Source organism: Fistularia commersonii, chromosome 32 (genome assembly GCF_037954325.1).
Source record: "Fistularia commersonii isolate RoL2024-O1a breed Wild chromosome 32, RoL_Fcom_v1.0, whole genome shotgun sequence".
Taxonomy (NCBI): Eukaryota; Metazoa; Chordata; class Actinopteri; order Syngnathiformes; family Fistulariidae; genus Fistularia; species Fistularia commersonii.
The window spans coordinates 8,807,808-8,830,244 of NC_141315.1; the positions used below are offsets into that span (position 1 = coordinate 8,807,808).

The 22,437-nt window shown below is 41.9% G+C and overlaps 1 protein-coding gene and 14 non-coding genes across 16 annotated transcripts; 14 read left to right on the forward strand and 1 right to left on the reverse strand.

Annotated features, from left to right (window-relative positions):
• The first annotated feature begins 661 nt into the window (after positions 1 to 661).
• LOC147215366 (U5 spliceosomal RNA) lies at positions 662 to 776 on the forward strand. Its single transcript, XR_015104248.1, has one exon. It is a non-coding gene; the product is annotated as a U5 spliceosomal RNA (small nuclear RNA).
• Positions 777 to 1,489: 713 nt separating this feature from the next.
• LOC147215367 (U5 spliceosomal RNA) lies at positions 1,490 to 1,604 on the forward strand. Its single transcript, XR_015104249.1, has one exon. It is a non-coding gene; the product is annotated as a U5 spliceosomal RNA (small nuclear RNA).
• A 710-nt stretch (positions 1,605 to 2,314) lies between these two features.
• LOC147215368 (U5 spliceosomal RNA) lies at positions 2,315 to 2,429 on the forward strand. Its single transcript, XR_015104250.1, has one exon. It is a non-coding gene; the product is annotated as a U5 spliceosomal RNA (small nuclear RNA).
• A 712-nt stretch (positions 2,430 to 3,141) lies between these two features.
• Positions 3,142 to 3,256, forward strand: LOC147215369 (U5 spliceosomal RNA). Its single transcript, XR_015104252.1, has one exon. It is a non-coding gene; the product is annotated as a U5 spliceosomal RNA (small nuclear RNA).
• Positions 3,257 to 3,870: 614 nt separating this feature from the next.
• On the forward strand, positions 3,871 to 3,985 carry LOC147215370 (U5 spliceosomal RNA). Its single transcript, XR_015104265.1, has one exon. It is a non-coding gene; the product is annotated as a U5 spliceosomal RNA (small nuclear RNA).
• Positions 3,986 to 4,697: 712 nt separating this feature from the next.
• LOC147215371 (U5 spliceosomal RNA) lies at positions 4,698 to 4,812 on the forward strand. Its single transcript, XR_015104253.1, has one exon. It is a non-coding gene; the product is annotated as a U5 spliceosomal RNA (small nuclear RNA).
• A 713-nt stretch (positions 4,813 to 5,525) lies between these two features.
• Positions 5,526 to 5,640, forward strand: LOC147215372 (U5 spliceosomal RNA). The gene has a single exon (XR_015104272.1). It is a non-coding gene; the product is annotated as a U5 spliceosomal RNA (small nuclear RNA).
• A 710-nt stretch (positions 5,641 to 6,350) lies between these two features.
• Positions 6,351 to 6,465, forward strand: LOC147215373 (U5 spliceosomal RNA). Its single transcript, XR_015104254.1, has one exon. It is a non-coding gene; the product is annotated as a U5 spliceosomal RNA (small nuclear RNA).
• Positions 6,466 to 7,178: 713 nt separating this feature from the next.
• On the forward strand, positions 7,179 to 7,293 carry LOC147215374 (U5 spliceosomal RNA). The gene has a single exon (XR_015104274.1). It is a non-coding gene; the product is annotated as a U5 spliceosomal RNA (small nuclear RNA).
• A 710-nt stretch (positions 7,294 to 8,003) lies between these two features.
• On the forward strand, positions 8,004 to 8,118 carry LOC147215375 (U5 spliceosomal RNA). The gene has a single exon (XR_015104269.1). It is a non-coding gene; the product is annotated as a U5 spliceosomal RNA (small nuclear RNA).
• Positions 8,119 to 8,831: 713 nt separating this feature from the next.
• Positions 8,832 to 8,946, forward strand: LOC147215376 (U5 spliceosomal RNA). The gene has a single exon (XR_015104268.1). It is a non-coding gene; the product is annotated as a U5 spliceosomal RNA (small nuclear RNA).
• Positions 8,947 to 9,656: 710 nt separating this feature from the next.
• LOC147215377 (U5 spliceosomal RNA) lies at positions 9,657 to 9,771 on the forward strand. The gene has a single exon (XR_015104255.1). It is a non-coding gene; the product is annotated as a U5 spliceosomal RNA (small nuclear RNA).
• Positions 9,772 to 10,387: 616 nt separating this feature from the next.
• On the forward strand, positions 10,388 to 10,502 carry LOC147215378 (U5 spliceosomal RNA). Its single transcript, XR_015104256.1, has one exon. It is a non-coding gene; the product is annotated as a U5 spliceosomal RNA (small nuclear RNA).
• Positions 10,503 to 11,448: 946 nt separating this feature from the next.
• Positions 11,449 to 11,563, forward strand: LOC147215379 (U5 spliceosomal RNA). Its single transcript, XR_015104257.1, has one exon. It is a non-coding gene; the product is annotated as a U5 spliceosomal RNA (small nuclear RNA).
• Positions 11,564 to 13,354: 1,791 nt separating this feature from the next.
• On the reverse strand, positions 13,355 to 22,097 carry slc68a1a (solute carrier family 68 member 1a). Of its 2 annotated transcripts, none has more exons than XM_086139714.1 (9): positions 21,930 to 22,097; positions 19,136 to 19,376; positions 18,718 to 18,797; positions 17,658 to 18,107; positions 17,428 to 17,548; positions 16,746 to 16,842; positions 16,218 to 16,389; positions 14,949 to 15,142; positions 13,355 to 14,385 (listed from the first exon to the last, which is right to left on the reverse strand). In XM_086139714.1, the coding sequence occupies exons 2-9, from the start codon at positions 19,301 to 19,303 to the stop codon at positions 14,150 to 14,152; spliced, it is 1,518 nt and encodes a 505-aa protein (XP_085995840.1). In that variant the 5' UTR covers positions 19,304 to 19,376; positions 21,930 to 22,097; the 3' UTR covers positions 13,355 to 14,149. The 2 variants fall into 2 exon arrangements, with proteins under 2 accessions (XP_085995840.1, XP_085995841.1); XM_086139715.1 differs by lacking the exon at positions 21,930 to 22,097 and adding an exon at positions 21,195 to 21,319.
• Positions 22,098 to 22,437: the final 340 nt, after the last annotated feature.

Sequence of the window (22,437 nt, forward strand, 5' to 3'; positions counted from 1 at the left end):
GTTGTTTGATTGTTAGGGTAGCATTGCCTGCTTGACCATTGCCCTTTTTGTAAGAGCTTCTTCTCTGACTTTATGACACCGTTGTCAGGAACTAGAGAGGTTCCCAAATGGAAATGTTGGCTTATAATGATTGTATGGAATGTGTACGTGCCCTATTTTCGGTATGTCTGTCCTCTCAGGTAGGGCAGCTTTGAATGTTAAAAGTCTACACAACACATCAAACCACCAAGAACCTCTAGCATTTTTAGAGTCCCTGCCCCACTGTACCAATGTGGCTTGCCTTTTTTTTGCAATGACAGTATGTCAGCAAGGTCTTGCTTTTTTTCTTTTTTCTTTCAAAACATGTAGCCTAAGAGCGGGTGGCGTTTTTCTAGGTTTTCTGAAGTCTACCAACCTTTATATAGTGAGAGGGTCCCATGGTGGCAATGCAAGAAACAGACAAGATACCCGATGGTGAAAACATCCTATTAGCCACTGTATTAAAATAGCATTCAAGGTTTGGTAGTTGGCTGTGTTTTTGTAGAAAATCACCTGTTCCAGTGTAATGGTCTTCCTTAATTCCTTGAATCCGAAGCTGGATTTGTTCCCGAATGAGTGCAACACCTCGACTGAAAGACTGATGACACGGAAGGTGTGCGTGTCCAATTTTCTGTATGCCAGTACTCTCATGTTTCTCTTCAGACCGTACAAATCTTTCGCCTTTTACTAAAGATTTCCGTGGAGAGGAACAACATGAGATTTGCAGAATTTTTTGATGTCCTACCTCAGGTAGGACAGCTTTGAATGTTCAAAGTAAACACTGAAGTTCTGAGCATGATCTGATCATAGTTGTTTGATTGTTAGGGTAGCATTGCCTGCTTGACCATTGCCCTTTTTGTAAGAGCTTCTCCTCTGACTTTATGACACTGTTGTCAGGAACTAGAGAGGTTCCCAAATGGAAATGTTGGCTTATAATGATTGTATGGAATGTGTACGTGCCCTATTTTCGGTATGTCTGTCCTCTCAGGTAGGGCAGCTTTGAATGTTAAAAGTCTACACAACACATCAAACCACCAAGAACCTCTAGCATTTTTAGAGTCCCTGCCCCACTGTACCAATGTGGCTTGCCTTTTTTTTGCAATGACAGTATGTCAGCAAGGTCTTGCTTTTTTTCTTTTTTCTTTCAAAACATGTAGCCTAAGAGCGGGTGGCGTTTTTCTAGGTTTTCTGAAGTCTACCAACCTTTCTATAGTGAGAGAGTCCCATGGTGGCAATGAAAAGAACAGATAAGATACCCCGACGGTGAAAACATCCTATTAGCCACTGTGATAAAATAGCATTCAAGGTTTGGTTGTTGGCTGTGTTTTTGTAGAAAATCACCTGTTCCAGTGTAATGGTCTTCCTTAATTCCTTGAATCCGAAGCTGGATTTGTTCCCGAATGAGTGCAACACCTCGACTGAAAGACTGATGACACGGAAGGTGTGCGTGTCCAATTTTCTGTATGCCAGTACTCTCATGTTTCTCTTCAGACCGTACAAATCTTTCGCCTTTTACTAAAGATTTCCGTGGAGAGGAACAACATGAGATTTGCAGAATTTTTTGATGTCCTACCTCAGGTAGGACAGCTTTGAATGTTCAAAGTGAACACTGAAGTTCTGAGCATGATCTGATCATAGTTGTTTGATTGTTAGGGTAGCATTGCCTGCTTGACCATTGCCCTTTTTGTAAGAGCTCCTCCTCTGTCTTTATGATACTGTTGTCAGAAACTAGAGAGGTTCCCAAATGGATATTTTGACTTATTGATTGTATGGAATGTGTACGTGCCCTATTTTCGGTATGTCTCTTCTCTCAGGTAGGGCAGCTTTGAATGTTAAAAGTCTACACAACACATCAAACCAGCAAGAACCTCCAGCATTTTTAGAGTCCCTGCCCCACTGTACCAATGTGGCTTGCCTTTTTTTTGCAATGACAGTATGTCAGCAAGGTCTTGCTTTTTTTCTTTTTTCTTTCAAAACACGTAGCCTAAGAGCAGGTGGCGTTTTTCTAGGTTTTCTGAAGTCTACCAACCTTGATATAGTGAGAGGGTCCCATGGTGGCAATGCAAGAAACAGACAAGATACCCGATGGTGAAAACATCCTATTAGCCACTGTATTAAAATAGCATTCAAGGTTTGGTTGTTGGCTGTGTTTTTGTAGAAAATCACCTGTTCCAGTGTAATGGTCTTCCTTAATTCCTTGAATCCGAAGCTGGATTTGTTCCCGAATGAGTGCAACACCTCGACTGAAAGACTGATGACACGGAAGGTGTGCGTGTCCAATTTTCTGTATGCCAGTACTCTCATGTTTCTCTTCAGACCGTACAAATCTTTCGCCTTTTACTAAAGATTTCCGTGGAGAGGAACAACATGAGATTTGCAGAATTTTTTGATGTCCTACCTCAGGTAGGACAGCTTTGAATGTTCAAAGTAAACACTGAAGTTCTGGGCATGATCTGATCATAGTTGTTTGATTGTTAGGGTAGCATTGCCTGCTTGACCATTGCCCTTTTTGTAAGAGCTTCTCCTCTGACTTTATGACACTGTTGTCAGGAACTAGAGAGGTTCCCAAATGGAAATGTTGGCTTATAATGATTGTATGGAATGTGTACGTGCCCTATTTTCGGTATGTCTGTCCTCTCAGGTAGGGCAGCTTTGAATGTTAAAAGTCTACACAACACATCAAACCACCAAGAACCTCTAGCATTTTTAGAGTCCCTGCCCCACTGTACCAATGTGGCTTGCCTTTTTTTTGCAATGACAGTATGTCAGCAAGGTCTTGCTTTTTTTCTTTTTTCTTTCAAAACATGTAGCCTAAGAGCGGGTGGCGTTTTTCTAGGTTTTCTGAAGTCTACCAACCTTTATATAGTGAGAGGGTCCCATGGTGGCAATGCAAGAAACAGACAAGATACCCGATGGTGAAAACATCCTATTAGCCACTGTATTAAAATAGCATTCAAGGTTTGGTAGTTGGCTGTGTTTTTGTAGAAAATCACCTGTTCCAGTGTAATGGTCTTCCTTAATTCCTTGATTCCGAAGCTGGATTTGTTCCCGAATGAGTGCAACACCTCGACTGAAAGACTGATGACACGGAAGGTGTGCGTGTCCAATTTTCTGTATGCCAGTACTCTCATGTTTCTCTTCAGACCGTACAAATCTTTCGCCTTTTACTAAAGATTTCCGTGGAGAGGAACAACATGAGATTTGCAGAATTTTTTGATGTCCTACCTCAGGTAGGACAGCTTTGAATGTCCAAAATAAAAATGAGGTTTTGAGCATGATCTGATCGTACTCTTTCTATTGATAGGGGAGCATTGGCTACTTGACCAGTGCCCGTTTTATGAGAGCTCCTCCTCTGTCTTTATGATACTGTTGTCAGAAACTAGAGAGGTTCCCAATTGGATATTTTGATTTATTGATTGTATGGAATGTGTACGTGCCCTATTTTCGGTATGTCTGTCCTCTCAGGTAGGACAGCTTTGAATGTTAAAAGTCTACACAACACATCAAACCACCAAGAACCTCTAGCATTTTTAGAGTCCCTGCCCCACTGTACCAATGTGGTTTGCCTTTTTTTTGCAATGACAGTATGTCAGCAAGGTCTTGCTTTTTTCTTTTTTCCCCCAAAACATGTAGCCTAAGAGCGGGTGGCATTTTCTAGGTTTTCTGAAGTCTACCAACCTTTATATAGTGAGAGGGTCCCATGGTTTTTGTAGAAAATCACCTGTTCCAGTGTAATGGTCTTCCTTAATTCCTTGAATCCGAAGCTGGATTTGTTCCCGAATGAGTGCAACACCTCGACTGAAAGACTGATGACACGGAAGGTGTGCATGTCCAATTTTCTGTATGCCAGTACTCTCATGTTTTCTCTTCAGACCGTACAAATCTTTCGCCTTTTACTAAAGATTTCCGTGGAGAGGAACAACATGAGATTTGCAGAATTTTTTGATGTCCTACCTCAGGTAGGACAGCTTTGAATGTTCAAAGTAAACACTGAAGTTCTGAGCATGATCTGATCATAGTTGTTTGATTGTTAGGGTAGCATTGCCTGCTTGACCATTGCCCTTTTTGTAAGAGCTTCTTCTCTGACTTTATGACACCGTTGTCAGGAACTAGAGAGGTTCCCAAATGGAAATGTTGGCTTATAATGATTGTATGGAATGTGTACGTGCCCTATTTTCGGTATGTCTGTCCTCTCAGGTAGGGCAGCTTTGAATGTTAAAAGTCTACACAACACATCAAACCACCAAGAACCTCTAGCATTTTTAGAGTCCCTGCCCCACTGTACCAATGTGGCTTGCCTTTTTTTTGCAATGACAGTATGTCAGCAAGGTCTTGCTTTTTTTCTTTTTTCTTTCAAAACATGTAGCCTAAGAGCGGGTGGCGTTTTTCTAGGTTTTCTGAAGTCTACCAACCTTTATATAGTGAGAGGGTCCCATGGTGGCAATGCAAGAAACAGACAAGATACCCGATGGTGAAAACATCCTATTAGCCACTGTATTAAAATAGCATTCAAGGTTTGGTTGTTGGCTGTGTTTTTGTTGAAATTCACCTGTTCCAGTGTAATGGTCTTCCTTAATTCCTTGAATCCGAAGCTGGATTTGTTCCCGAATGAGTGCAACACCTCGACTGAAAGACTGATGACACGGAAGGTGTGCATGTCCAATTTTCTGTATGCCAGTACTCTCATGTTTCTCTTCAGACCGTACAAATCTTTCGCCTTTTACTAAAGATTTCCGTGGAGAGGAACAACATGAGATTTGCAGAATTTTTTGATGTCCTACCTCAGGTAGGACAGCTTCGAATGTTTAAAGTAAACACTGAAGTTCTGAGCATGATCTGATCATAGTTGTTTGATTGTTAGGATAGCATTGCCTGCTTGACCATTGCCCTTTTTGTAAGAGCTTCTCCTCTGACTTTATGACACTGTTGTCAGGAACTAGAGAGGTTCCCAAATGGAAATGTTGGCTTATAATGATTGTATGGAATGTGTATGTGCCCTATTTTCGGTATGTCTGTCCTCTCAGGTAGGGCAGCTTTGAATGTTAAAAGTCTACACAACACATCAAACCACCAAGAACCTCTAGCATTTTTAGAGTCCCTGCCCCACTGTACCAATGTGGCTTGCCTTTTTTTTGCAATGACAGTATGTCAGCAAGGTCTTGCTTTTTTTCTTTTTTCTTTCAAAACATGTAGCCTAAGAGCGGGTGGTGTTTTTCTAGGTTTTCTGAAGTCTACCAACCTTTCTATAGTGAGAGGATCCCATGGTGGCAATGAAAAGAACAGATAAGATACCCCGACGGTGAAAACATCCTATTAGCCACTGTGATAAAATAGCATTCAAGGTTTGGTTGTTGGCTGTGTTTTTGTAGAAAATCACCTGTTCCAGTGTAATGGTCTTCCTTAATTCCTTGAATCCGAAGCTGGATTTGTTCCCGAATGAGTGCAACACCTCGACTGAAAGACTGATGACACGGAAGGTGTGCGTGTCCAATTTTCTGTATGCCAGTACTCTCATGTTTCTCTTCAGACCGTACAAATCTTTCGCCTTTTACTAAAGATTTCTGTGGAGAGGAACAACATGAGATTTGCAGAGTTTTTTGATGTCCTACCTCAGGTAGGACAGCTTTGAATGTTCAAAGTGAACACTGAAGTTCTGAGCATGATCTGATCATAGTTGTTTGATTGTTAGGGTAGCATTGCCTGCTTGACCATTGCCCTTTTTGTAAGAGCTCCTCCTCTGTCTTTATGATACTGTTGTCAGAAACTAGAGAGGTTCCCAAATGGATATTTTGACTTATTGATTGTATGGAATGTGTACGTGCCCTATTTTCGGTATGTCTCTTCTCTCAGGTAGGGCAGCTTTGAATGTTAAAAGTCTACACAACACATCAAACCAGCAAGAACCTCCAGCATTTTTAGAGTCCCTGCCCCACTGTACCAATGTGGCTTGCCTTTTTTTTGCAATGACAGTATGTCAGCAAGGTCTTGCTTTTTTTCTTTTTTCTTTCAAAACACGTAGCCTAAGAGCAGGTGGCGTTTTTCTAGGTTTTCTGAAGTCTACCAACCTTTATATAGTGAGAGGGTCCCATGGTGGCAATGCAAGAAACAGACAAGATACCCGATGGTGAAAACATCCTATTAGCCACTGTATTAAAATAGCATTCAAGGTTTGGTTGTTGGCTGTGTTTTTGTAGAAAATCACCTGTTCCAGTGTAATGGTCTTCCTTAATTCCTTGAATCCGAAGCTGGATTTGTTCCCGAATGAGTGCAACACCTCGACTGAAAGACTGATGACACGGAAGGTGTGCGTGTCCAATTTTCTGTATGCCAGTACTCTCATGTTTCTCTTCAGACCGTACAAATCTTTCGCCTTTTACTAAAGATTTCCGTGGAGAGGAACAACATGAGATTTGCAGAATTTTTTGATGTCCTACCTCAGGTAGGACAGCTTTGAATGTTCAAAGTAAACACTGAAGTTCTGGGCATGATCTGATCATACTTGTTTGATTGTTAGGGTAGCATTGCCTGCTTGACCATTGCCCTTTTTGTAAGAGCTTCTCCTCTGACTTCATGACACTGTTGTCAGGAACTAGAGAGGTTCCCAAATGGAAATGTTGGCTTATAATGATTGTATGGAATGTGTACGTGCCCTATTTTCGGTATGTCTGTCCTCTCAGGTAGGGCAGCTTTGAATGTTAAAAGTCTACACAACACATCAAACCACCAAGAACCTCTAGCATTTTTAGAGTCCCTGCCCCACTGTACCAATGTGGCTTGCCTTTTTTTTGCAATGACAGTATGTCAGCAAGGTCTTGCTTTTTTTCTTTTTTCTTTCAAAACATGTAGCCTAAGAGCGGGTGGTGTTTTTCTAGGTTTTCTGAAGTCTACCAACCTTTCTATAGTGAGAGGGTCCCATGGTGGCAATGAAAAGAACAGATAAGATACCCCGACGGTGAAAACATCCTATTAGCCACTGTGATAAAATAGCATTCAAGGTTTGGTTGTTGGCTGTGTTTTTGTAGAAAATCACCTGTTCCAGTGTAATGGTCTTCCTTAATTCCTTGAATCCGAAGCTGGATTTGTTCCCGAATGAGTGCAACACCTCGACTGAAAGACTGATGACACGGAAGGTGTGCGTGTCCAATTTTCTGTATGCCAGTACTCTCATGTTTCTCTTCAGACCGTACAAATCTTTCGCCTTTTACTAAAGATTTCTGTGGAGAGGAACAACATGAGATTTGCAGAGTTTTTTGATGTCCTACCTCAGGTAGGACAGCTTTGAATGTTCAAAGTGAACACTGAAGTTCTGAGCATGATCTGATCATAGTTGTTTGATTGTTAGGGTAGCATTGCCTGCTTGACCATTGCCCTTTTTGTAAGAGCTCCTCCTCTGTCTTTATGATACTGTTGTCAGAAACTAGAGAGGTTCCCAAATGGATATTTTGACTTATTGATTGTATGGAATGTGTACGTGCCCTATTTTCGGTATGTCTCTTCTCTCAGGTAGGGCAGCTTTGAATGTTAAAAGTCTACACAACACATCAAACCAGCAAGAACCTCCAGCATTTTTAGAGTCCCTGCCCCACTGTACCAATGTGGCTTGCCTTTTTTTTGCAATGACAGTATGTCAGCAAGGTCTTGCTTTTTTTCTTTTTTCTTTCAAAACACGTAGCCTAAGAGCAGGTGGCGTTTTTCTAGGTTTTCTGAAGTCTACCAACCTTTATATAGTGAGAGGGTCCCATGGTGGCAATGCAAGAAACAGACAAGATACCCGATGGTGAAAACATCCTATTAGCCACTGTATTAAAATAGCATTCAAGGTTTGGTTGTTGGCTGTGTTTTTGTAGAAAATCACCTGTTCCAGTGTAATGGTCTTCCTTAATTCCTTGAATCCGAAGCTGGATTTGTTCCCGAATGAGTGCAACACCTCGACTGAAAGACTGATGACACGGAAGGTGTGCGTGTCCAATTTTCTGTATGCCAGTACTCTCATGTTTCTCTTCAGACCGTACAAATCTTTCGCCTTTTACTAAAGATTTCCATGGAGAGGAACAACATGAGATTTGCAGAATTTTTTGATGTCCTACCTCAGGTAGGACAGCTTTGAATGTTCAAAGTAAACACTGAAGTTCTGGGCATGATCTGATCATAGTTGTTTGATTGTTAGGGTAGCATTGCCTGCTTGACCATTGCCCTTTTTGTAAGAGCTTCTCCTCTGACTTTATGACACTGTTGTCAGGAACTAGAGAGGTTCCCAAATGGAAATGTTGGCTTATAATGATTGTATGGAATGTGTACGTGCCCTATTTTCGGTATGTCTGTCCTCTCAGGTAGGGCAGCTTTGAATGTTAAAAGTCTACACAACACATCAAACCAGCAAGAACCTCTAGCATTTTTAGAGTCCCTGCCCCACTGTACCAATGTGGCTTGCCTTTTTTTTGCAATGACAGTATGTCAGCAAGGTCTTGCTTTTTTTCTTTTTTCTTTCAAAACATGTAGCCTAAGAGCGGGTGGTGTTTTTCTAGGTTTTCTGAAGTCTACCAACCTTTCTATAGTGAGAGGGTCCCATGGTGGCAATGAAAAGAACAGATAAGATACCCCGACGGTGAAAACATCCTATTAGCCACTGTGATAAAATAGCATTCAAGGTTTGGTTGTTGGCTGTGTTTTTGTAGAAAATCACCTGTTCCAGTGTAATGGTCTTCCTTAATTCCTTGAATCCGAAGCTGGATTTGTTCCCGAATGAGTGCAACACCTCGACTGAAAGACTGATGACACGGAAGGTGTGCGTGTCCAATTTTCTGTATGCCAGTACTCTCATGTTTCTCTTCAGACCGTACAAATCTTTCGCCTTTTACTAAAGATTTCTGTGGAGAGGAACAACATGAGATTTGCAGAATTTTTTGATGTCCTACCTCAGGTAGGACAGCTTTGAATGTTCAAAGTAAAAACGAGGGTTTGGGCATGATCTGATTGTACTCTTTCCATTGATAGGGGAGCATTGGCTACTTGACCAGTACCCTTTTTATAAGAGCTCCTCCTCTGTCTTTATGATACTGTTGTCAGAAACTAGAGAGGTTCCCAAATGGATATTTTGACTTATTGATTGTATGGAATGTTTACGTGCCCTATTTTCGGTATGTCTCTTCTCTCAGGTAGGGCAGCTTTGAATGTTAAAAGTCTACACAACACATCAAACCACCAAGAACCTCTAGCATTTTTAGAGTCCCTGCCCCACTGTACCAATGTGGCTTGCCTTTTTTTTGCAATGACAGTATGTCAGCAAGGTCTTGCTTTTTTTCTTTTTTCTTTCAAAACATGTAGCCTAAGAGCGGGTGGCGTTTTTCTAGGTTTTCTGAAGTCTACCAACCTTTATATAGTGAGAGGGTCCCATGGTGGCAATGCAAGAAACAGACAAGATACCCGATGGTGAAAACATCCTATTAGCCACTGTATTAAAAATAGCATTCAAGGTTTGGTAGTTGGCTGTGTTTTTGTAGAAAATCACCTGTTCCAGTGTAATGGACTTCCTTAATTCCTTGAATCCGAAGCTGGATTTGTTCCCAAATGAGTGCAACACCTCGACTGAAAGACTGATGACACGGAAGGTGTGCGTGTCCAATTTTCTGTATGCCAGTACTCTCATGTTTCTCTTCAGACCGTACAAATCTTTCGCCTTTTACTAAAGATTTCCGTGGAGAGGAACAACATGAGATTTGCAGAATTTTTTGATGTCCTACCTCAGGTAGGACAGCTTTGAATGTTCAAAGTAAACACTGAAGTTCTGAGCATGATCTGATCATAGTTGTTTGATTATTAGGGTAGCATTGCCTGCTTGACCATTGCCCTTTTTGTAAGAGCTTCTCCTCTGACTTTATGACACTGTTGTCAGGAACTAGAGAGGTTCCCAAATGGAAATGTTGGCTTATAATGATTGTATGGAATGTGTACATGCCCTATTTTCGGTATGTCTGTCCTCTCAGGTAGGGCAGCTTTGAATGTTAAAAGTCTACACAACACATCAAACCACCAAGAACCTCTAGCATTTTTAGAGTCCCTGCCCCACTGTACCAATGTGGCTTGCCTTTTTTTTGCAATGACAGTATGTCAGCAAGGTCTTGCTTTTTTCTTTTTACCCCCAAAACATGTAGCCTAAGAGCGGGTGGCATTTTCTAGGTTTTCTGAAGTCTACCAACCTTTATATAGTGAGAGGGTCCCATGGTTTTTGTAGAAAATCACCTGTTCCAGTGTAATGGTCTTCCTTAATTCCTTGAATCCGAAGCTGGATTTGTTCCCGAATGAGTGCAACACCTCGACTGAAAGACTGATGACACGGAAGGTGTGCGTGTCCAATTTTCTGTATGCCAGTACTCTCATGTTTCTCTTCAGACCGTACAAATCTTTCGCCTTTTACTAAAGATTTCCGTGGAGAGGAACAACATGAGATTTGCAGAATTTTTTGATGTCCTACCTCAGGTAGGACAGCTTTGAATGTTCAAAATAACACTGAAGTTTTTGAGCATGATCTGATTGTACTCTTTCCATTGTTGGGGGCTTTGGCTACTTGACCAGTGCCCTTTTTATAAGAGCTCCTCCTCTGTCTTTTTGATAATGTTGTCAGAAACTAGAGAGGTTCCCAAATGGGTGTTTTGACTTATTGATTGTATGGAATGTGTACGTGCCCTATTTTTGGTATGTCTCTTCTCTCAGGTAGGGCAGCTTTGAATGTTCAAAGTAAACACTGAAGTTCTGAGCATGATCTGATCATAGTTGTTTGATTGTTAGGGTAGCATTGCCTGCTTGACCATTGCCCTTTTTGTAAGAGCTTCTCCTCTGACTTTATGACACTGTTGTCAGGAACTAGAGAGGTTCCCAAATGGAAATGTTGGCTTATAATGATTGTATGGAATGTGTACGTGCCCTATTTTCGGTATGTCTGTCCTCTCAGGTAGGGCAGCTTTGAATGTTAAAAGTCTACACAACACATCAAACCACCAAGAACCTCTAGCATTTTTAGAGTCCCTGCCCCACTGTACCAATGTGGCTTGCCTTTTTTTTGCAATGACAGTATGTCAGCAAGGTCTTGCTTTTTTTCTTTTTTCTTTCAAAACATGTAGCCTAAGAGCGGGTGGCGTTTTTCTAGGTTTTCTGAAGTCTACCAACCTTTATATAGTGAGAGGGTCCCATGGTGGCAATGCAAGAAACAGACAAGATACCCGATGGTGAAAACATCCTATTAGCCACTGTATTAAAATAGCATTCAAGGTTTGGTAGTTGGCTGTGTTTTTGTAGAAAATCACCTGTTCCAGTGTAATGGTCTTCCTTAATTCCTTGAATCCGAAGCTGGATTTGTTCCCGAATGAGTGCAACACCTCGACTGAAAGACTGATGACACGGAAGGTGTGCGTGTCCAATTTTCTGTATGCCAGTACTCTCATGTTTCTCTTCAGACCGTACAAATCTTTCGCCTTTTACTAAAGATTTCCGTGGAGAGGAACAACATGAGATTTGCAGAATTTTTTGATGTCCTACCTCAGGTAGGACAGCTTTGAATGTCCAAAATAAAAATCAGGTTTTGAGCATGATCTGATCGTACTCTTTCCATTGATAGGGGAGCATTGGCTACTTGACCAGTGCCCGTTTTATGAGAGCTCCTCCTCTGTCTTTATGATACTGTTGTCAGAAACTAGAGAGGTTCCCAAATGGAAATGTTGGCTTATAATGATTGTATGGAATGTGTACGTGCCCTATTTTCGGTATGTCTGTCCTCTCAGGTAGGGCAGCTTTGAATGTTAAAAGTCTACACAACACATCAAACCACCAAGAACCTCTAGCATTTTTAGAGTCCCTGCCCCACTGTACCAATGTGGCTTGCCTTTTTTTTGCAATGACAGTATGTCAGCAAGGTTTTGCTTTTTTCTTTTTTCTTTCAAAACATGTAGCCTAAGAGCGGGTGGCGTTTTTCTAGGTTTTCTGAAGTCTACCAACCTTTATATAGTGAGAGGGTCCCATGGTGGCAATGCAAGAAACAGACAAGATACCCGATGGTGAAAACATCCTATTAGTCACTGTATTAAAATAGCATTCAAGGTTTGGTAGTTGGCTGTTTTTTTGTAGAAAATCACCTGTTCCAGTGTAATGGTCTTCCTTAATTCCTTGAATCCGAAGCTGGATTTGTTCCCGAATGAGTGAAACACCTCGACTGAAAGACTGATGGCACGGAATTTGTGAGTGCCCTATTTCAGTATGTCTGCCCTCTCATGTAGGGCAGCTTTGAATGTAAAAAGTCTACACAACACATCAAACCACCAAGAAGCTCTAGCATTTTTTTTGCAGTCTATCAGAGCGTTGTCGAGAAGCAAATGGAACTGGAGTCCCTGCCCCACTCTACCAATGTGGATCTGATTGAACTTGTTCCATTGTTAGGGGAACACTGTCTACCTGACCACGTACAAATCTTTTGCCTTTTCCTAAGGATTTCAATGACGAGGAAGCACATGAGATTTGCAGAAAATTTTGATGTCCTACCTTAGGTACGGCAGCTTTGAATGTTAAAAGTCAACACAACATATCAAACCACCAAGAAGCTTTAGCGCACCACCCTTTTTGATACATGCCACTGTTGCAGGCCAACATGATTGCAGAATGGACGAGCTACCGGGACCATGAAAACAGATCGTTGTTATGAGGAATTCTTGATGTCCTACTTAATGTTGGGCAATTTTGAGCGTACAAATTATGCCAAGCAAGTTATACAGTTCACTGAGTTCTTTATGTAGTTTGACTGTGGGTCCTCGTAGATAACCTAACTTTTAATAGTAATGGTCTTCTTTTGTTTGTTGAATCAGAAACTGGATTGGTTCCTGATTGAGTGCCACACCTTTACTGCAAGGATGATGACATGGAATGTGGTTTTGCCCAATTTCAGAAAATGTGGGTCCTCGGTTGTGTTTGTTTGTTTGTTTCCCCTTCTTCTTCTTTCCCCCTCTTCATTTTTGGTTAGGAATAGAAACCCTGGAACCCTTTCTAGTTTTACATCAGATAAGGTAACCGTGGCATCACTGAGTAGGTACAAGTACTATAGAGGAACACTGTATCATTTTCTGGGGGTCGATATCTGGTTCTACTATGGCTTTTTGTATGTAAGATAATATAATTCAATTTCAATTGTTCGTTGGTGTTTTGGGGTAAGGAGTATCATGAGACTTGACTTGCAGATTTTTTAAATGTCTGACCTTTCCTGATAAGTCCTGTCTGCTTTTCAGTTTCAACAATCCATCACCTATTTTCAAATTATTGTCGTGAACCATAGTCCAAAAATGTTCCATTCAAAGTTGACATGTATGAGGTTTAGTTGTAGTAATGCCACACATTCTTTGTTTGATGTAGAAAAAAATTACATCCGATGTACATCTGTCAGATTTCCAACTGGCAATATTAAACACAACAGTCAATACAATTTGTCACTGTCACAATGTTAGAAGTCCAACAGAAAATGGCAGTTTTGTGCAAAAACTAACATGTATCAGATAATACACTTCTCAGCCATAAACTGAGGTGAATGAAGAAACATGAATCTGCTCAGGAGTGAGGGTTCCATGTATAGCACTTAGAAAGACACGTTCAATGCGTTTCTAACATCGGAACAGAATTACTGCATACACCCTCTCGATTTTCAAACCGAGTTGGTGATCATTTTACTGACTCGCAGCAAAGGCATTATAATCACAGTCCCTCTAAACCAGCATAGCCCCATCTTTGGCCCAAACCAAGAAAATTTACATCTTGGTACTCCTGCATCCAAAAGATTGTTTGCTTATTCTATAGATTTTGGTCATCTGTTCAAATATAAATATAGGTAAACACTTTGCTATAAAATTAAGGCAGGCTTAACTTACTTTTTTTTTTCTTTTTAAATGATGCTTTTGTGTTATTCCCGGTAGGACATGTCAGCCTTCAGCGCGAAGCGACATGTCGTATGTGCTGGGGCGTAATCTAACACCAGGTTGCCCTGCGGCGTTCAGCCATCGAAGTATCTTTGTACTCCCAAGGCTTTTTAGAGAAAAGAAGTTTGCAAAACTACAGGTTCCCAAAAGTGTCCGTGTGCAGCTTCGCCCGAGTCGGATTCAGTTCAAATGGCCTTGACGTCGATGAGATTGCCATGCTGGGCTCCTTGCCTCAAGGTCTTGATCCCTTGGAGCTTTCGACCGTGAAGTGTGAAGCGAGACCAGGCGGCCAGCTGGAGCAGGGCACAGGTGATAGGCACGAACACCAACATGTTAAAGCAGCCCAGACGGAGCGGCGGATTCCCTGAGCCCGAGGCCACCTCAGAAACCTTCACGGGTCCTTTTTGAAAAATGTCATAACCTGGGGATGGAAAAATGAGCAAGTGTTTGTTTATTGGGCATTGAAGAGCGAAGCAATCCATTGAGCAGCACAAGACACTTTGGGACGGAGATCGATGATATGACCCAAAAAAAGATCACGTTTGACAAGCAACACATATGTGTTGTGCGTATCCTCAGTACAACAAGGCTTGATTTAATTCTGCCTTTTGCTGCATTGGCAGAACTTATTTTAATGTTGGCAAAAAAAAATCAACTTTCTCACATTGCCAGGGTTATTTTATGGTCACAGAATCTACTTTCTTTCATACGTTCTTCTTACTTTTTAAATGATTATTTCTCCCTTGTACCTATTTCACAAGTATTTTCCACATTTTTGGTTATTACTTGCTGCGGTTTAAATAATTCATACTGAAAACCTGTGGCGTTTTACACAATAGACTTAATTAGTGTTATCAAAAACAGAAGCCAAGATTTTTAACTATGATCTGTGCCTGGAGAAAGACGCTATAATTATCAATTTTCAATATAATATAGCAAAGAAAAGAAAACAATACATTCTGAGGGGGTACCCTCTTGCAGTACCTGTGTAGACACAGAGCAGCCAGGTGCCGATGAGCGGCGCGAAGGTCTGGCCGGGTTTCGTCAACAAGGCAACCATTCCAAAGAGGAGTGCAGATGTTGCTTGCTGACGTCGATTCACCACAAAATCCTCATCCACCAGGTCCGAGATCACCAGCTTCAGGAGCTTGCACGTCCCCTCGGTAAAAACTCGGTTACTGCAGGCAAGGAGAGTCCGGTTACAGCCCCTGAGGCAAGTCACTCTCCTTTGCATTATCAAACGTGATTGCTAAACACTCCTGGATTAGCTGCGTTTTATCTTGCGTGTTTGTTTTATCATGCATTCAGATGCCAGATGTCAATCAGTATTATATTTCCCAGCGCTGTTATAATAGTAAGAGGGTTGTAATAAGTCAGTGTGTGCATTGTAGGTGACAATTTTTTGTCAAGTTAATCTGCGAGGAGAAGCAAGGCTCATGGTTCGGATGTAATAGGTGCAGGTCTCTCTTGCATCAAAGTTTGCTTACTTTACTTGTGACAATGGAAGAAAGTGTTAAAAGAATGGGGGGGGGGGCACTCTGGAATCCTGCAGAGTATGTTAGAATTAAAAAAATATTTTTTTTTAATCCTTTTTGTAGTCTTGTAACAAGAACAACTGAATTGAACTACAGTACTGCAAGTTTTGAGGCACTGTATCTATAGTATTGAAAAATGTACTTGAAACCTTGTTAATGCTCCACTTGATATTTGGCTAGAGACGGTTTTAGATTTCTTTTTTTTTTTTTTCTAACCATTCTACTTTCCTCTGGTGATGTAAAGTATCGGCCACTAGATGGAGCCCCTCACCTTGGTTTTGGCTTACATTGATTTTCTAGAAAGAACAAGCCTTACGAAAACTATTACAAATTGACAAAAAAAAGTGCTTCTGTGGCTGGATGAGATAAAATCCAAACAACAGAGGTATTTATAATAACTAAAAATATGCCTGTGTTTATTCAAAACTTGAAACAGAGCTTCAGTTGATTGGATTAAGAGGAAGTGAGCGCTTATAAACGATCACAAATCAATACTTTTTCCACACAATTCCACCCCGCATTCTTTGTTTTATTGTCGCACTGTTCTGCAGTGTGGGCGACATGCCTTTTCCCCTCGTGTGCGTAAAGAGCAGATGTGTTGCTGTGTTGGCGCATCAAGTTTAGAAATGAATCTTTCCAAAAGTAAGCAAACAAAAAGACAAGCTCTCACACATCAAGTTCGCGATGCGTGTGCGGATGTGTGTGTGCGTGGCCATACCTAGCAATGAAGATGCACAGCAGATAAATGTGGTCAGCCCCTGCCAGCAGCATTGCCACACTAAGTCCCAGTTTGAGCATGAATAGCCAGCGGATAACCTGGTAAACCCCGTAACGCTGGCAGAGTGTCAGGAAATACAAGTTGTTCAAGTGGGGGGCAATGTATGAGATCCCTGCATGGGAGCACAAGCACAGCAGCTTTTTAAAAGAAAAGGCTATAAAAAAAAAAAAAAAAAAACGTCTGAAATTATAATCTTTGAAGGAAGATTGGCGGTGGATCGTGTTTAAAAGTGAGCAAATCAATAAATAAAGAAAATGTTTTCGTTCTAAAGAAAACATATTTTAGGATGCAAGATTCTCTGCAAAGTTTAGATGAACTTTTCAAAACAACTTTTGGTCTTGATGAGTAGACAAGTTTCTAAATCACCCGGGAACAAGGGTTCTGGTCTGAGTTTCAAAAGTAATATATTGAGACACGGCCAAATCTTTTAGTTTTTAAACAAAAAACAAATCACTCCCTGTATCTCACCGAGTAATATAGAACCTGTGGAGGCAGAGATATTGTCAGACAGGAGATGCTCCAGGAAAAGAGGGAAGAAGTTGCTGTTGAAATGGCAGTGAAACACCTGTAAGGGAAGTAGAGAATATGGCAGAAAATAAAGAGGATATCCAGGGGAAAATGTCCAGCATGAAAAACGATCCCAGAGCTCTGATGAAATACGATAAAGAAGGAAGTCTACTTTTGTATGTATGCTGTCGTAGCAATAGTCCGTCCACATTTTCAAACTTCTTATTACAAAAATGTTAACAGTACAAAGAGAGGGGGAGCAAAGGTTGTCGGCTACATATCGTAAGTGTGTAGTATTCTGGATGGATTGGACTAACATTACAAATCAGTGTTTATGTCCCCATTTACCAATGACGTGATAATATTTAAATGGGAAGTTGCTTAAACTGGCTGTATATTGTCATGCAAATTTATTCTGTTTTCATAGATTTCACCTATTAACACAAAACACAGGCTGACGATGTCATTATTGAGCATGAAAATTAACTTGGCAGTTTATCTTCAAATTCAATTATAGAAAAATAGTGTTTCAACAGAATTTTGAGTTTGAAATTTCTATCTATGTACGAATAACTAACTCTGATAATTGTTCATTTTTAGTGTCAGCCTTCCCTAGCAACATCTCTACAGATTTTCACATTACCTGAACAAGGTTCATAGACACAAACCAGATGAAGTTCTTGTGTCTGGAGAGCTGCCTGAGGTACTGTCCGATCGTGACGGGTTTTTCTGTCGGGGTCAATGGAGTGTGGCCAACACTCAGCCTGGGACGGGGGAGGAAAGAGGGAAAAAAAAAACAGTGAGATGGATAGGAAACATAGCAACACCGTCTAGAAACCATCGCTAGATTTATTGAGAAGCTCCAGCACTTACTCTTTGAGCATCAGCACCTCATCCGGTCTTGGACGGACTTCCTTTTGAAAACGCTGCCGCAGCAACCGGGACACTGAAGCAAAACCCAGGATGGAAAAGGCTGCCAGGATGATGCAGAACAGACGGAAGGAGTGAAAGTCTTCCTTGTCCCAGAAGGAGTAAGAAAGAAAGACAGAGAGGGATCCCAGGGCGCTGAACACCGAGCAGTGGAAGTTGAGGCGCGTGCGATCCGTCGCTGACACGGCGAGGTCGGCCAGTAGGGCGCTGTGGTGCAAATCCACCATGGTGAGGAAACCATCATAGAGACAGAGACACAGCAGGAACTGCAGGCCCGGCCTGGCCCACGATACCCAGAAGGCCAGGAAGGACAGGGCAAAGAGAGGTCCGCTGGTGGACAGGGCCTTCAGCCGCTTCAGCACCACCTCAGGGGATGTTATCTGCGAACCTGTCCTGGGTGGGAAAAAACAGGAGGCGTACAAATTAGATGGAATTGTCGTGGACCCGGGTGGTGCTGTGGCGCAGTGGTTAACGCTTTGGTCTCACAGCACGAAGGGACCCCATACAAAGTGGGAATGTGTAATGTGTGTGTGAAATGTGCTGTTAAGGGCTAAGCTAAAACAGAGGTACAAACTAGAATATTCAACACTCGGCCCGTTCAGACACTGATATTGGACTGTGATAGGTTGTCGTCAAAATTAGCATGACTCAAATTGTTCTGCCACCGACTCAGAAGTGGAACAAACCGGCACTGAAAAGAAAATACAAACTACTTTTAAAAAAAAAAAACAGAACTAGCTGCGTGTTCAAACAATGAGAGACGTTGCCCGGCTTTGTTACGTGACCGACGAATCACGAAGCCATGGACACACAGATGGCAGCCATCAGTTTGACAACTGCTTTTACGGCTGTGTTGATGTTGCCTTATGAGCTTTACTTTGGCTGCTCCCAAAAACCCCTGAGTTAATGTTTAATGTGTAAATGTAGCAAAGACAGCTATTGCACCAGCTGCATACAAACAAAGCTCTTGCTTTTAGAGAAGAGGCATGTTGGAGACACTTACTGAGGAGAGCTGAGGAAGGAACGATCGCTCAGCCAGCCGAAGAGAGGATCATTTAGACTGTTCCACAGAAGGAACACTGTCTGGAGGGGAAATCAGAGGGATACATGGTTGAAATGGGAAAACCAATTATTATTATCATCATCATTATTATTTGTGATAAGCGTGACAAACAGCATCGGGCCTGCGCCCACATAATGATGATTAATGTTGCCTTTTAATCAAAGGAAAGCCAGTTGGATTCCTCGACGGGATATCAAACCCCGTGATTACGACTGAAACATTTGTCATGGGATTTTCAAATGATGAGGTTGCCCCATTCCAAGTCCAAAACAGACATTTAAAGCTTTAAGTCATCTTGGACTTACTTTGGGATACCGGCCTGGAAAGGAACGTAAATAGCAGGTTTCTTCTCACTCACCTCTCCGACCCAAAAGGAGATTTTATCGATCTTGTAGACGGAGACGAAAGTCTCCACGTAGTAGAGCAGGAAAACATTGTGAAGGATGGAGGTGAACAGAGCTAAAGAGCCATACAGCACTGCTGTCGAGACAACGCTTTGCCAGCAACCACAGACACTTCTGCCCATTCTTCTTTCTCTCCGTGCCAAGCAGCGACCATCTCACGGCCTGGCCGCTCCGGGGTCACCAACTCCTCATGACCTGCAGAACACACGAGAGGCAAATCATCTGGACTGGACAGAAACCTTCGTCGAGCTGCTTTATCGCAGGTAAACACAGACCAAATGCTTTCTGTCATCCTGGAACACAAGGAAAAAGCCAAAATGTAACGTAATGGATAATCGATGATAAAGTCGTTTAGGCAGAACTCCAGGTTCCAGAGTAATAACAACCAAAAATCAGTCCGCCATTCTTATCTTCATCCTGCAAAAATGTTTGAGAGGCCTCCATGGAAAAGGGACATCAAGTACTCATGAAAATGTGTTAGCCTGCAGGCATGTGTTCCTTTCTCCCGTGGCCCACGCCCTCTGGAGGCTTCACATGTGTGGGAAACTGTAATTTTCCTCAGTTATTTTTATCTACACTCCTGGATCACGTAACCTCAGCGTCTTCATAAAACAAGATCCCCCTCTTTGGCGTCTGCCAGTGAAACTACTGAGGTCTGAGGGAACGTCACAGACAGTATTACAATTGCAGAATGTAATGTTCGGCTTCTCGCCGTTGCGCAACACAGATATACCGATTCTTCCCATTTGTTTTTGTTTCTCCAAACCACAGAAAACTTAAATCTTAAACATTAATGGTAATTTACGATGTCAAAACAACGACATGAAGAGAGGGAAGTGGGGATACTAACTTTGCATGCATCTGAGCTCAAGACTTGCCCTCCGTTATTATTACTCAGGAAATTAGTTGGCAACTTCTTTTTGGAAGCTCTCGGCAGGGGTGGAATTACATGAACTCCCAATACTTGCCAACCTGAACCATTTTAATAAAGACGTGCAATGACTTCACGACTTAAAAGACACGATGCTTGAGCTTTGTGGCATCACAGATATCCTTTTCCAATGTGTTGGTTGGATTTACAGAAGCCAGTAGAAAGACAGGTCAAGTTTAGGGTCCCAAAATCAAGGGGGTTCACCCCAGAAAGGGTCTCATACAGAGAGAAACAACCACCAATTTTTATTAAACGAGAACAAAAAATATCTAAAATAAAAGAGCTGCACAGTGACTGTGGTCTCGCAGCAAGGGGGTACCTTGTTCAATTCCAATCTGAGCCTTTCCGTGTGGAGATATACAGACAAAGTACAAGTGAAACAAAACAAAAAGACACTGAAAATGTAATTACCCAAAGCCTATGTCTGGGGAGGTTCTCAATCATCCAGGTCATGGTGAATTCTTGTTGAAATCTCGTTTTGGCAACTGGACTTGAATTTCTTCAAGCCCAGTTTAAATATTTGTTCAAAGATAGTTTAAAAGGCCCAGATAGAGGAAATATTTTGGTTTCACTTTGATATTAAGAGCAAAAAGACTGGGAACATACTTGAAAACTAAAACATATATTATTATTAAAACTAAGGGGGAAAGACTACCAGTAATCTAGCAAGGATTTTTTTGCATTTCCATTAGAATGAAATATAGTGGGAGAATGTTTTAATTACATAAAAAGATCAGAAAGAAATTGGATTAAGGTTGAATAGGGAAGTAGGGGAGTATTATAGTGTCTGTCACATCAGCTGGATATTTGCTTGAAATATCCTGAAAAAGTTCTGGAAAATGACCTCCAAAAGAAGAGCAACGGTCTCTTCAGTAACCACTTCCTTTTATGCAAACACCAACGTGGCACACCTTGGTTTATAAACTGCCGAATCCCGCAAGTCCAAACAGGCCCCGATCAACATCCTCACACGTCTCTGCTGAGGAAACCACTAAACATCCCACACAAACCCTCAAAAGTGATCTTAACGCTTTTGCTCACAGCAGAATACAAAAACGCTGCCTGCAAAGCCTGTATGGTACCAGGATCTGAGCGGTGTGGTAGCTCAATGTTCCTCCAAGATACGATCACTGAAGCGGCGTAAGTCAGCTGCAACATCTCATCTCGAGAACCTATCTGGGTCCATCAAAGCATGTCCTGTGTGCACCTGTGGAGAGGAACGATGACAACAACACCTGTAGCATTCAACCAGGTAAACACACCTCACAAACGACCCAAGCACAGCTGTCTGGCGTGAAGCCCCCACGAATCAGCTGATGAATGGAACAGTGCGTCTAAATAAATGGGGAGATTCTATGAACAAGACAGTCGCGAAGCCAGACAGAAAATGACAAAGTTTATATTGAGAAATCACTTTGCTGAATTACACACTTGAACCAAACGGGCGATACGTGTCACAACAATGTCGCTTGTTTGTGTTTTTATGAGACAAGCTCGTCGAGGGTATAACGAAACAAGCTAACTAGTCACCTAGTTTTCGAGCTGGCGACGCAACAGGCTCGATTTAAAACAACTGAAAATGTACAGACGGTGAGAATGAAAGCCCTCATGTTGTATTTTCTTGGCTGCCAAATCCAAAAGCAAACCAACTTGCGATTTGCTCGGCGACAGCTGTTAGCTTTAGTAGTGCTAATGGTTAGCACTAGATAGCATACATACAATGTTACCATGCTAGCTGGTTAGCTGGTTACCATTCGGTTGATCGCGTTTCGGGGGAGCCAAAAAGTAAAGCCCCCGCTAGAATTTATAACACTTACCGCTAAGATGGCTGGCGATTCTGTCATATGAACGGTCCGAGAAGGCTCGGAAGTTGCCTCGGTGGTTAGTAAGACCCCCCCGCCCCCGGTTCTTAGTCACTTTCCCTGAAGCAGGACGGCGGAGGATGCGGGCGAACGATCCGCGTCAGAGTCACTCCGGGCGGCTGTGAGCAGCTTTCCAGCGAACGTGGAGACTTAAAGGGATGCGCAGCAGCGCCACCTAGTGGCGATACATGTGTACTGCAGATTCACAATCACAATTGGAAAAACTTTATTTGTCCCAATTTGGGTAGCAGTATCAAAATTGTGCAAATCATGAATAAAATAAAATAAATTAAAAAAATATGTATTCTTATATACGAATGAACCTGGACCATCTTCAATCGGTGGCATTGGGGAGGTTGAAGCTCAAACTATCCTGGACAATCCTTCCCACCCATCCTACCTATTTTTTTTGTTTATTTTGTTCTCGTCATTGCTATTGTCACTCTATTTTTTATTGTCGTTT